The sequence below is a fragment of the Palaemon carinicauda genome, chromosome 19 (assembly GCF_036898095.1).
Source record: "Palaemon carinicauda isolate YSFRI2023 chromosome 19, ASM3689809v2, whole genome shotgun sequence".
NCBI lineage: Eukaryota > Metazoa > Arthropoda > Malacostraca > Decapoda > Palaemonidae > Palaemon > Palaemon carinicauda.
The window spans coordinates 122,728,452-122,741,962 of NC_090743.1; the positions used below are offsets into that span (position 1 = coordinate 122,728,452).

At 48.0% G+C, this 13,511-nt stretch overlaps 2 protein-coding genes across 2 annotated transcripts in view; one reads left to right on the forward strand and one right to left on the reverse strand.

Moving 5' to 3' along the window:
• The window catches only part of peo (pendolino), a 179,034-nt gene that overhangs the window by 17,538 nt on the left and 147,985 nt on the right, over nucleotides 1-13,511 (forward strand). The window lies entirely within an intron of this gene.
• On the reverse strand, nucleotides 4,602-5,495 carry LOC137659292 (cilia- and flagella-associated protein 251-like). The gene has a single exon (XM_068394318.1). It carries the CDS (start codon nucleotides 5,493-5,495, stop codon nucleotides 4,602-4,604), a length of 894 nt encoding a protein of 297 aa, XP_068250419.1.

Below are 13,511 nucleotides of genomic sequence, written 5' to 3' on the forward strand. Positions count from 1 at the left end.
AATGTAAGGTAAATATTATGTTGATATTAAAACCCCATGCAAGCATGCATAAAGCACTCTAGCACTGGTCATGGAATTTCTGAGAAATGTTAAACGCCATGCACACGCTCTGCTTTCCTTACAGCAGGCTCTGCTTACAGCAGGCTCTGCTTACTACATGCTCTGCATACAGCATGCTCTGCATACAACATGCTCTGCATACAGCATGCTCTGCATTCAGCATGCTCTGCATACAACATGCTCTGCATACAGCATGCTCTGCATTCAGCATGCTCTGCATACAACATGCTCTACATACAGCATGCTCTGCATTCAGCATACTCTGCATACATCATGCTCTGCATACCTTACCGCATGCTTCTCAGTCACACATCTTTGGTTGTTGCCAACTCACTAGACTGTCAAGCAGTTTCATAACGTTGCCTTCTAGTCTGCTGCTTTTGCACCAGTGAACCCTCACTGAGAGAACTTAGCTTTTCTAGGATATGGTCCCTGTAGATGAGAAAGTTCTTTTCTCCCTCCTTCTGATATTCCCTTGAGGACTCTGTCATTTGGAGGGAGCCTTTAGCTGCATAACCTCTTATGGACTTTTATTTAAGCATAACATGCTTCCAGGGAAGGTAATGGTTCCACTTCAGTCGCTAATCCCGTCTGTTACCACACCTGCTCCCATAGACCTTGAGCTGTGTTGCATGACATGCAGTCCAAGCTTAGTCCTTGTTAGAGGATTTTTTGTTTACGGAGTCATGTGTCACGGGGAAGACGTTCAACAACCAACAGAAGTGACTTGTTGTGACGCAGTGCGGCAACCTCAGCAACCCGATAAGGAGTTGTCTGTACGACCCAGACAGTCTAGACAGATTCGGGTTGTCACTGTACTTCCTCGCTTGCCCATGATTGACAGTTCACAGACTGTGCAGCAGTATCATGATCTTGTGTCCGGCTCCGTCAGACGACTGGCTTTTAAGAGCTCCCACAAGTCGTCGCTGTCTGGAGATTTTCAAATGGACTATGGATCTGACCAAGGAACTGGGCCTCCTGGTCAATTTTGAGGAGTCTCAGCTCGTTCCATCCCAGACCATTGTCTCCTTGGGTATGGATCTTCAGAGTCGAGCTTTTCGGACTTTTCCGTCGGCCCCAAGGATCTTCCAAGCCCTAGAATGCATCCAGAGCATGCTGAGAAGGAACCGATGCTCAGTCAGGTAGTGGATGAGTCTAACAGGGACACTTTCATCGCTGGCCCTGTTCATCGTGTTAGGGAGACTCCACCTCCCCCCCCTTCAGTATCATCTAGCTGCTCACTGGATAAAGGACATGACGCTAGAGACGGTCTCAGTTCCTGTTTCCGAAGAGAGGAGGTCTTCTCTCGCGTGGTGTAAGAACAGCTTTCTTCTCAAGGAAGTCTACCTTTGGCTGTTCAGAAACACGACCGCCGTCTCCTCTCGGACGCATCAGACACGGGCTGGGGTGCGACTTTGGACGGACAAGAATGCTCGGGAACATGGAATCAGGAGCAAAGGACACTTCACATCATTTGCAAGAAGTTGTTGGCGGTTATTCTGGCCTTGATAAACTTCAAGTCCCTCCAGCTTAACAAAGTGGTGGAGGTGGACTCTGACAACACCACAGCCCTGGCTTACATCTTCAAGCAGGGAGGGACTCTTTCGTGGAAGTTGTTCTAGATCGCAAGGGGCCTACTCATCTGGTCTTAAGATCGAAAGCTAACTGGTAACGAGGTTCATTCAGGGCGGTATGAATGTCATGGCAGATCACCTCAGACGGAAGGGTCAGGTCATCCCCACAGAGTGGACCCTTCTCAAGAATGTTTGCAACAGACTTTGGGCCCTGTGGGGTCAGCCAACCATAGATCTGTTCACTACCTCGATAACCTAGAGACTCCTGTTGTTTTGTTCTCCGATTCCAGACCCAGTAGCAGTTCACGTGGATGCTTTTCTGCTGGATTGGTTCCATCTCGACCTGTATGCATTCCCGCCGTTCAAGATTGTCAACAGGGTACTTCAGAAGTTCTCCTCTCACAAAGGGACACGGCTGACGTTGGTTGGCTCCGCTCTGGTCCGCGAGAGAATGGTTCTTAGAGGTACTGCAATGGCTGGTCGACATTCCCAGGACTCTTCCTCTAGGAGTGAACCTTCTAAGTCTACCTCACGTAAAGAAGGTACACCCAATCCTCCACGCTCTTCGTCTGACTGCCTTCAGACTTTCGAAAGACTCTCAAGAGCTAGGGGCTTTTCGAAGGAGGCAGCCAGAGCGATTGCCAAAGCAAGGAGAACATCCACTCTCAGAATCTATCAGTCTCAAGGGGAAGTCTTCCGTAGCTGGTACAAGACCAATGCAGTTTCCTCAACCAGTACCACTGTAACCCAGATTGCTGACTTCCTGTTATATCTAAGGAAAGTAAGATCCCTTTCAGCTCCTACGATCAAGGGTTACAGAAGTATGTTGGCAGCGGTTTTCCGCCACAGAGGCTTGGATCTTTCCACCAACAAAGATCTACAGGACCTCCCTAGGTCTTTTGAGACCTCAAAGGAACGTCGGTTGTCCACTCCAGGCTGGAATCTAGACGTGGTCCTAAGGTTCCTTATGTCATCAAGATTTGAACCTCTCCAATCAGCCTCTTTTTAGGACCTCACATTAAAAACTTTTTTCCTCGTGTGCTTGACAACAGCTAAAAGAGTAAGTGAGATCCACGCCTTCAGCAGGATCATTGTTTTCACATCTGAAACGGCTACATGTTCCTTGCAGCTCGGTTTTTGCTAAACGAGCTTCCTTCACGTCCTTGGCCTAAGTCGTTCGAGATCCCAAGCCTGTCCAACTTGGTGGGGAATGATCTGAAGAGAGTACTTTGCCCAGTTAGAGCTCTTAGGTACTATCTAAAAAGGTCTTAACCTTTACAAGGACAATCAGAAGCCTTATAGGGTGCTATCAAGAAACCTTCTTTTCCAAGTTCTAAGAACTCAGTTTCTTACTATTCAGGCTTCTGATTAGAGAAACACATTCTCATCTGAAGGAAGAAGACCTTGCTTTGCTGAAGGTAAGGACACATGAAGTGGGAGCTGTGGCTACTTCAGTGGCCTTCAAACAGAACCATTCTCTGCAGAGTGTTATGGATGCAACCTATTGGAGAAGCAAGTCAGTGTTCGCATCATTCTATCTCAAAGATGTCCAGTCTCTTTACGAGTACTGCTACACCCTGGGACCATTCGTAGCAACGAATGCAGTAGTAGGCGAGGGCTCAGCCACTACATTCCCATAATCCCATAACCTTTTAACCTTTCTCTTGAATACTTTTTATGGGTTGTACGGTCGGCTAAGAAGCCTTCCACATCCTTGTTGATTTGGCGGGTGGTCAATTCTTTCTTGAGAAGCGCCGAGGTTAAAGGTTGTGATGAGGTCCTTTAGTATGGGTTGCAGCCCTGTATACTTTAGCACCTTTGAGTTGATTCAGCCTCCCAAGAGGAACGCTGCGCTCAGTAAGGAAGACGATCTTATTAAAGGCAGAGTAACGGTTCAAGTCGACTTCCTTACCAGGTACTTATTATTTCATTGTTATTGTGGATAACTGATTATATGAAATACGGGATACTTAGCTATCCTTTAGTCTTGTACACTGGTTTTTCACCCACCCCCCTGGGTGTGAATCAGCTACATGATTATCGGGTAAGTTTAATATTGAAAAATGTTATTTTTATTAGTAAAATAAATTTTTGAATATACTTACCCGATAATCATGATTTAATCGACCCTCCCTTCCTCCCCATAGAGAACCAGTGGACCGAGGAATAATTGAGGAGGTGTCAACAAGAAGTACTTGAGTACCTGGCCACAGGTGGCGCTGGTAAATACACCCCCTTCTAGTATTGTGATAGCTGGCGTATCCCTCCATAGAATTCTGTCGGGCAACGGAGTTGACAGCTACATGATTATCGGGTAAGTATATTGAAAAATTTATTTTACTAATAAAAATAACATATTATGAGATTCATAGTGGTGTGTATAGACATATAATACACAATTTTATCTCTCTATCTATCTATCTATATATATATATATATATATATATATATATATATATATATATATATATATATATATGTATATATATATATATATATATATATATATATATATATATATATATATATATATATATATATATATATATATATATATATATGTGTATATATATATATATATATATATATATATATATATATATATATATATATATATATATATATATATATATATATATATATATATATATATATATATATATATGTGTGTGTGTGTGTGTGTGTGTGTGTGTGTGTGTTCGTTTTTATTTTAACTGGTCAGATAAAAGCAAAACTTATCCCCCAAATTCAATCAACTAACTATCCCTTATAGATATTCTTCAAATCAAAATATTTTTATAATATTTCTCACTTCTACATTCCCAAGTTCTCTCTCTCTCTCTCTCTCTCTCTCTCTCTCTCTCTCTCTCTCTCTCTCTCTCTCTCTCTCTCTCTCTCTCTCTCTGCCACGCCTGCAATAAATATCTGATTCATTTTCTCGTGCATTGGGCCTCGGGCGACGCAAGTCTAGTTGCTGCTTGAGTACCCCCCCCCCTCGGGGTGGAGTAATCTCTGGAGTGATCTCCTCCTCCTCCTCCTCCCCCCCCCCATTTCCTCCTTATCCTTCTCCTCTTTCTCCATCTTCTCATTCTTTTCCATCTTCTCATCTTTCTCTTTCTCCATCTTCTCATCCTTCTCTTTCTCCATCTTCTCATCCTTCTCTTTCTCTATCTTCTCATCCTCCTTCTTCATCTCACCCTTCTCCATCTTCTCACCCTTCTCCATCTTCTCACCCTTCTCCATCTTCTCACCCTTCTCCTCTATCTCCATCTTCTCATCCTTCTTCTCTATCTCCATCTTCTCATCCTTCTCTTTCTCTGTCTTCTCATCCTCCTTCTCCATCTTCTCATCCTCCTTCTCCATCTTCTCACCCTTCTCTTTCTCCATCTTCTCACCCTTCTCTTTCTCCATCTTCTCACCCTTCTCTTTCTCCATCTTCTCATCCTTCTCCTCTATCTCCATCTTCTCATCCTTCTTCTCTATCTCCATCTTCTCATCCTTCTCTTTCTCTGTCTTCTCATCCTCCTTCTCCATCTTCTCATCCTCCTTCTCCATCTTCTCACCCTTCTCCTCTGTCTCCATCTTCTCATCTTTCTCTTTCTTCATCTTCACATCCTCCATCTCCATCTTCTCATCCTTCTCCTCTGTCTCCATCTTCTCATCATTCTCTTTCTTCATCTTCTCATCCTCCTTCTCCATCTTCTCATCCTTCTCCTCTATCTCCATCTTCTCATCCTTCTCCTCTTTCTCGATCTTCCCATCCGTCTCCTCTGTCTCCATCTTCTCATCCTTCTCCCCTTTCTCCATCTTCTCATCCTTCTCCTCTTTCTCCATCTTCTCATCCTTCTCCTCTTTCTCCATCTTCTCATCCTCCTTATCCACCTTCTCATCTTCTCATCCTTCTCTTTCTCCATCTTCTCATCCTCCTTATCCACCTTCTCATCTTCTCCATCTTCTCATCCTCCTTATCCACCTTCTCATCTTCTCCATCTTCTCATCCTTCTCCTCTTTCTCCAACTTCTCATCCTCGTTCTCCATCTTCTCATCCTCCTTCTCCATCTTCTATCCTCCTCTTTTTCCATCTTATCATCCTTCTCCATCTTTTCCTCCTCCTCTTTCTCCATCTTCTCACCCTTCTCCATCTTCTCATCCTTCTCCATCTTCTCATCCTTCCCCTCTATCTCCATCTTCTCCTCCTTCTATTTCTCCATCTTCTCACCCTTCTCCATCTTCTCACCCTTCTCCATCTTCTCATCCTTCCCCTCTATCTCCATCTTCTCATCCTTTTCTTTCTCCATCTTCTATACCTTTCTCCATCTTCTCATCCTTCTCCTCTTTCTCCATATTCTCATCCTCCCCCATCTTCTCATCCTTCTCCTCTTTCTCCATCTTCTCATCCTCCTCCATCTTCTCTTCCTTCTCCTCTTTCTCGATCTTCTCATCCTCCTTCATCTTCTCGCCCTTCTCCTCTTTCTTCGCCTTCTCATCCTTCTCCATCTTTTCCTCTCTTCTCCTCTTTCTCCATCTTCTCACCCTTCTCCATCTTCTCATCCTTCTCCATCTTCTCATCCTTCTCCATCTTCTCATCCTTCTCATCCTTCTCATCCCTCTTCTCCTCTTTCTCCATCTTCTCATCCTTCTCCATCTTCTCATCCTTCTCATCCCTCTTCTCGTCTTTCTCCATCTTCTCATCCTCCTTCTCCATCTTTTCAACCTCTTCATCCTCCTCCTCAATATCAAGTCCCCAGTTCTATGTTGGGTTTGATTTCGTTGTTGTTATGGGAGTAAATGTTTTTTACCTCTGCCAACGAAGTTGGAAGGAGTTATGTTTTCGCCCCTATTTGTGTTTGTTTATTTGTGAGTACCTTCGTGTCCACAATTTTAATCACTGAGTAATGAAACTTGCAGGGATTAACTTAGAGAAAAATCTAGAAACGATTAAATTTTGGAAGGTCAAGGTCAAGGTCACAGTCAAGCAAAATGTCCAATTCACGTAATCAGCCATAAGTTTTGACATCGTTGTCACATAGACTTCAAACTTGGTTCATATTTCAGTGTATGAAAATCCACGCCAATTAAACATGTTAAGGTCAAAGGTCAAAGTCGAGAAATAAGTTGCCGCGGTGGAGGCCTGCGCTCTACTGAGTGCCCCTCTAGTTTTATTATATAGACACACGTTGCTTCTCCAAGTAGGACATGTCTGGGGTTTGGCCCGTTTTCATTATGACGAAGGCCACTGCGGCTTGGTGATGGTGGGAGGTTTTCGTCTGATCGCTTACAGCAAACTAACCTATTACAGCTTTGCCGATCATGGCGACACACAAACTCTTTCTCCAAGTTAAGGTATCCTCATTCAGAAAATATATCATCAGTCGTTATTAGTCCACTGCAGAACAAAGGCCTCAGACCTATCCTTCCACTTCCGTCTGTTAATGGTTTTTCAATGCCAGTATGTAAGTTATAATATATTCTTATTCTTACCAATAGCCCCAGCAGGGAATAATAGCTCAGTGGAAAGGAAACAAGGAAATAAACTACAGAATTAGTGAACAAGTAATTTGAAATATTTTAAGAATAGTAACATTTAAAACATTTTTCAATTATAAACTTTACAAACTAAAAAAACGAGAGGAAGAGGAATAAGATAGAATAGTGTGTCCGAGTGTGCCCTCAAGCAAAACTCTACCCCCTGACAGAGGAAGACCATGGTACAGAGGCTATGGCACGACACAAGATTAGAGAACAATTTTTTGATTTTGGAGTGTCCTTTTTCTAGAAGGAGCTACTTGCCATAGCTAAAGAGTCTCTTCTACTCTTACCAAGAGGAAAGTAGCCACTGAACAGTTACCTTGCAGTAGTTAACCTCTTGAGCGAAGAAGAATTGTTTGATAATCTCAGTGTTGTCAGGTGTATGAGGACAGAGGAGAATGTTGAAAGAATAAGTCAGACTATTCGGTGTGTGTTTAGGCAAAGACAAAATAAGCCGTAACCAGAGAGAGGGATCGAATGTAGTAGTCTGGCCAAAGGCCCCAATAACTCTGTAGCGAAAGTATCTCAATGGGTGGCTGGTGCCCAGGCCAACCATATATATATATATATATATATATATATATATATATATATATATATATATATATATATACTGTACATATATTTGTTCCAACACAAAATACTTACCGAGAACTACTTTTCTTGGAGTCACTTGGTGATCTCTCTTTCCCGACCAAGGTTTTTCGCGCCGTTACCCCCCTACTCCGTTCTCTATATAGGCCTACCCCCGCCGCCCAGGAATGCGCCCCGAGGGCAGGATTAGGGCAGGTCACTGCTTCTCTGGGCCATTCTCCTCATTAAGTTCCTTGGTCGTGAGGTGTTCACACCTCACTCTCGTCTCTCTCGATCCTTTGTGCGCGTTTAGTGTTCCACGTGTTCCCAGCGTGGGGACTTGTGTTTTTTTGCAGTGTGCTTTCCCAAGTGTTCCTGTGCGTTCACTTTTCAACCGTGTGCTTACCCGGTGTTTAATTCATTTCCTTAAGTGCTTGTGTCGTGCGTTGTGTGCGTTATGGAACAGTATTCCTTGATTTCCTTCAAGGAATTAATAGCTGAAGGGAACAATTTTACAATAAATCATTCTTCCTCCCCTTATCCTCGGTGTTAGCCGTGTAGGGGCAGCTTATGTTCCCCTTCAACCACGTGTCAGGACTACTAGTCCTGGAACGTAGTGCAGTGAGTGCACTTCGGCACCAAGAGGAAGAATACATCCAAGAGACTCATAGGAAGACGAGCCTCTCCTCGCCACTTAATTCCCGATGCCTCGTCGAATAGAGATTCTTACAGCCATCTTCCCCTACCCAGAGTAGGGGACGAGGTAAGTCAGTTGCGGGGAAGTGCCTATTGCTCTTCCCCAGGAGTTTGAGTGGGTGCGGTATAGCACCAAGAAGAAGTAGGCGACGAAGGGTTCGCCTAAGAAGACTAGCGCCGGGCGTCTCGCCTGACAGAGCTTCCCTACCACCCTCTCCTACCCAGAGTAGGAGACGAGGTTGGTTTATTGTGGAGAAGATAACTCTTAAGAAGTAGTTCGAGGTAAGTACTACTTTCGAGAGTGTGTGGGGAGACGGAGTCCTGGTGCAAGCAGGCCACGTCTCCTCTGATGACCCCATGTGGGGGAAAAATGTCCCTAATTTTTCTCCAGTCTCTTAGCGTATTTTTCAGTCTCTTCTGCAGCCGAGGGCCTCGCCGAGAAGGAGACTCCCAGGTCTGTATTGCAGCGTTCCCCGGACAGGCAACCCAGGGTTTTTCTCACCACGAAGGCCATCCTCCAGACGCAGATATAACCCTTGCAGGGAGAAATGCGAGAAGGCCTCTTCAGGCAGGCGTAAGACCGCGAAGCTTCCGGTTCACCCCGCCAGCGGGTGTAACCAGGCTTCTTTACGGGCAGCCTGGCCGAATCAGCACAGCTGGTTCGGCCCTCGGACTTAAAAGGAACAGTTCCCTCCGTCGGGTCAGCCCACGGGGATCCGCGTCCGCGTCCCCCAGAGAGAATACACGAACAGTAGTCCTCGACGGTACGGCGATGCCGGTTCTGACCCCCGAACCTGGTGCGGAGCTCCCCGCCGGGGAAGACCGGTACCACCGCAAGGGAGTGCCTGGTATTCCAGAACCGAAGCGCCCGGGGAGTGCCCGGTGACCCGGCTCCTCGAGATCAAGCCGTAGGAAGGACTCTACAGGTAAGCGTAAGTCCCCGAAGCCTCCGGTTAACCCCGCCCAGCGGGTGGAAACGCGCTTCTTGTCGGGCGGCCTGGCCGAACCATCCCAGCTGGTGCGGCCTTCGGGTCAGAAGGAATGGTTCCCGCTGTCGGGTCAGCCCACGGGAACCGCATCCTCGGCACCCAGAGCCCTTGGGCGGACGAGAGTCCCCGCTGAACCAGCGTTGCCTGCGTTAACCCAGGCCCCTGGTGCGGACGTCCCCGCAGATGAAATCCAGTACCTCGGCAGGATGGCGCCCCTGGCCCCAAAGAGCTAGACGTCCAGTCGGCGTGCCCGGTAACCCAGCTCCCCGGCCCCAAGCCGAGACCTCGGCTGACGGAGAGGAGGGCTCCCTGACGGAGGACTCCGTCTATAGGAGAGTGGTTAGCCTTTTCAGAAGGCACCACAATTACCGGAACCTGCGACTACGGATGAAGTTTCCTGGAAGTCAAGCCTTTTGAGGATCATGCAGACTCCCTCCCAACCTAAGACGTCCCTAGCACTTCCTCTAACCCGAGATCTAGTCCTAGAGCAGGAGTATGTCGGCAAGGTAGTGGCCAGCAATGCCGAGGCCCCCCAACCTTTAAGGTGGAGTCAGCAGTAGACATCCTTAGTCAAGGCGTTTCAGACGGTAGAGCCTCTTCGGCCCCAGTCTGGTTCTCGCCAGCAGAAGCCTCCATGATGGAGAAAATGTCGAGGGACTTAGTAAACGTCTCCTCTTGGCTGGACTGGTGGGCTTACACTTTGAAAGGTGTACAAGCCTCCTTTGACCCCGAGGACTCTGTCCAGCAAGGCCTACGGAGGGACATCATTACCTCCGGGGGTAAAACCCTTAGGTTATTGACATATCAGTCTCTCGCACTAACAGCTAACTGGGTGCTCTGGAAGCGAGACACTGTTCCAGCGAAGGTGTCTTGGAAGGTACCAGACAGGGAGACGCGAACCATTCGCAGCTTTCCCCTGTGGGGAGAGTCTCTGTGTCCTCGGAAGGAACTAGAAGCCATAATGGAGAAGGTCTTGAAAAAGAAGGAGGCTAACGTCCCCAGACCTACGACTCCTAGGAGACCGCCCTATAAGAGGTCCGTCTCGGATAGTGCCGCGACACCCCAAGCCTCTACCAGCACTACGAGGAGAGAAGCCCCCCTCTTCCTCCTGGTCCTCAACGCCTCAGCCCCCCCGCAGGGGAGCTCCAGCGCCCTCAAGCTCCTTCAGGTTGGGTTACTCCGCCTCTAGGAGAGGCAGATCAGGCCGCCCCTCTAGAAGAAGATAAGAGTGGGAGGCCCCCTATCCCCGCCCAACCCTCGGGTTGGAGGATGCCTCAGACGTCATTGGCAAGCATGGAAGGCTCAAGGAGCAGAACCTTGGACAGTGTCCGTACTAAAGGAGGGCTACAGACTTCCGTTCCTAACGGAACCACCCCCGCTTTTTCCGGCCAACCGGATAGAATGGCTAGATCCCAAAGACCCGTTAAAGAGGACCGCCCTTCAAGAGGAGGTGTCGTCCATGCTAGAGAAGGGTGCCATGGAAGAAGTTCTTCTCCCAGGGCCAGGTTTCTACAGTCGCCTGTTCCTGGTGGAGAAAGCGACCGGGGGGTGGAGACCGGTTATAGATCTGTCAGCTCTCAACAGGTTCGTCAAGAAGACGGACTTCAAAATGGACACTCAGAATTCAGTCCTGCTGTCCTTGAGGGAGAAAGATTATATGATGACCATCGACCCCAAGGACGCATACTTCCAGATTCCGGTCCACACCTCGGGTCAGAAGTTCCTCCGGGTGAAATAGGGTTCCCAGATCCTGCATTTCAGGACCCTTTTCTTTGGTCTGTCAACAGCGCCCCAAGTGTTCACGAGAGTCTCCACGGCTGTCGCAGTGGGGGCTCACGAACGAGGCATCCGCCTTATCAGATACCTGGACGACTGGTGGCTTCTTTCCGCCTCAATGGTCCTCTTGGAGGGACAAGGGAGAAGTCTCCTCCAGTTTTGCAAGGATCTGGGGAGCGTAATCAACCAGAAGTAGTCAAATCTATCCCCATCAACCGGAATGAACGACTTGGGAATGACATTAGACATCATTCGGGGAAAATTTTCCCTTCGGAGGATAAGGTAAGAAACCTCAGGCACATTAGTCAGCCGTTTCTGTCAGAACACCCCAGGAGGGCGAAAGACTGGCAGAAGCTGATAGGTCACCTGGTCTCATTGGAGAACCTAGTTCCCCAAGGGAGGGTAAGGCTCAGATCCATCCAATGGAATCTCAGGAATCTCTGGTGACAGACGGATTCACAGCAGGTGCTAATCCCAGTCCTTCCAAACACGAGACCCTCCCTAGAATGGTGGCATTGCCAGTCGAACTCACGCAAGGGGACGACCTTCGGGACCGGCCCTCCCGAGTTACTACTGTTCACAGACGCCTCCAACCAGAGATGGGGAGCCCTTCCCCTCGACGAAACGGCACGAGAGACCTGGTTGGAAGGGGAGAGGCAACTCCACACAATGTCCTGGAGTCGGAAGCAGTCCAGAAGGCGTGCCTACACTTCGCAAGTCTGCTAAAGGGGAACACCGTGGCGTGAATGTGCGACAACGCCACGGTAGTGGCATACATAAAGAAGCAGGGTACTTGTAATCAAAGGAGTTGTGCGATCTCACCATAGAGAGTCTAGATTGAGCGGAAGAAAATCAAGTGGTGATGTTAGCAAGGTTCATTCCCGGGAAGAAAAACGTTCTGGCCGACGGCCTCAGCAGAATGGGCCACATAGTAGGGACAGAATGGTCCCTTCTCCCAGGAATAGCCAAGCTCATCATTCAACGCTGGGGTTCCCCGGTGGTTGACCTCTTTGCAACAACCTCAACGCCCAACTCCCAGTCTATTGCTCCCCTGTACCAGACCCGAAAGCAGCCTTAGAAGACTCTTTTCAGCACAAGAGGGACAATCTGGATGTGTATGCCTTTCCCCCTTTTCACGTTGATAAGACAAGTGCTCAACAGAGTAAAGACGGCCCGAAACCTAAAGATGACTTTGGTAGCGCCCTGGTCGCCGGAGAGAGAGAGTGGTTCGCGGATCTAAAAGACCTATCGAGTCAACCGCCGTGGCCTCTGTCCGCCAGGTCAGACCTTCTGCACCAGCCTCACTTTCTCAAGCTCCACGACAGCCCACTCTCTCTACGTCTTCACGACTGAAGACTAAAGAGCGGCTCCTGAAGAAAGAAGGATATTCTTCCTCCACAGCTAAGAGAATGTCTCTATTCCTGAGAAAGTCGTCAGCCATGGTCTACCAGACAAAATGGACCTCCGTCACGAAGTGGTGCTCTGAGAGGCACATTAGACCTCTTAAGGCCTCTGTCCCAGACATAGCAGATTTTCTGGTGTTTCTCAGGGACAAAGCAGGGATGTCAATCCCAGCCATAAAAGGGGTTCGGGCTGCCTTAGGCCAAGTCTTCCTCCTGAAGGGCATCGACCTGGGGGCCTCGAGACACATAGCGATGCTTGTCAAAAGCTTCGAGCAATCTTGCCCCCCTCAGGCGGGAAAGGTGCCCCAGTGGGACTTAGGCAAGGTCCGGAAGATGATGTGTCTTTCCCCCTTTGAACCCTTGAAGGATATCGTGGACAAAGATCTCACCCTCAAGGCCGTCTCCTTGCTGGCCTTGGCGTCCGCTAAGAGAGTGGGAGAGACCCATGGTTTGTCATTCGACGTCTCTCACTCAAAAGGGTGGAAAGAAGTATCCTTCAAGTTCGTACCTTCTTTTGTGGCCAAGACTCAAAACCCGGCAGTCTGGGACCCGAGTTTTGAAGGTTTCTCGATTCCTGCCATCCCTAAGACAGGTAATGCAGAAGACTTAAAATTGTGCCCAGTGCGAACAATTAGAAAATACCTGGAAAGGACAGCGCATCTCCGACCGGATATCAAGAGCCTCTTCGTTTCCACAGGTATTAATAAGAAACAAGTTTCCAAGACACCATCTCCTTCTGGTTGAGACAGGTGATCGCCAGATCCTACAAGGAAGCTGGTGCTCCATTGGGACAGTCATTGCCTCCCTCCAAGCAGTGTAGCGGTGAGGCCAGAGGCACCTGCGGGGCTAGCCTCCGATAGGAGCGAGTGCGAAGCCCTCCTTATCGCCTACCCGCTCTCTGGCTCTCCTCT

Bases quoted from the DNA above. Each gene is read 5' to 3' on its own strand.
- LOC137659292 (XM_068394318.1), bottom strand. From the start codon at position 5,495: ATGGAGAAAGAGGAGAAGGATGAGAAGATGGAGAAAGAGGAGAAGGAT.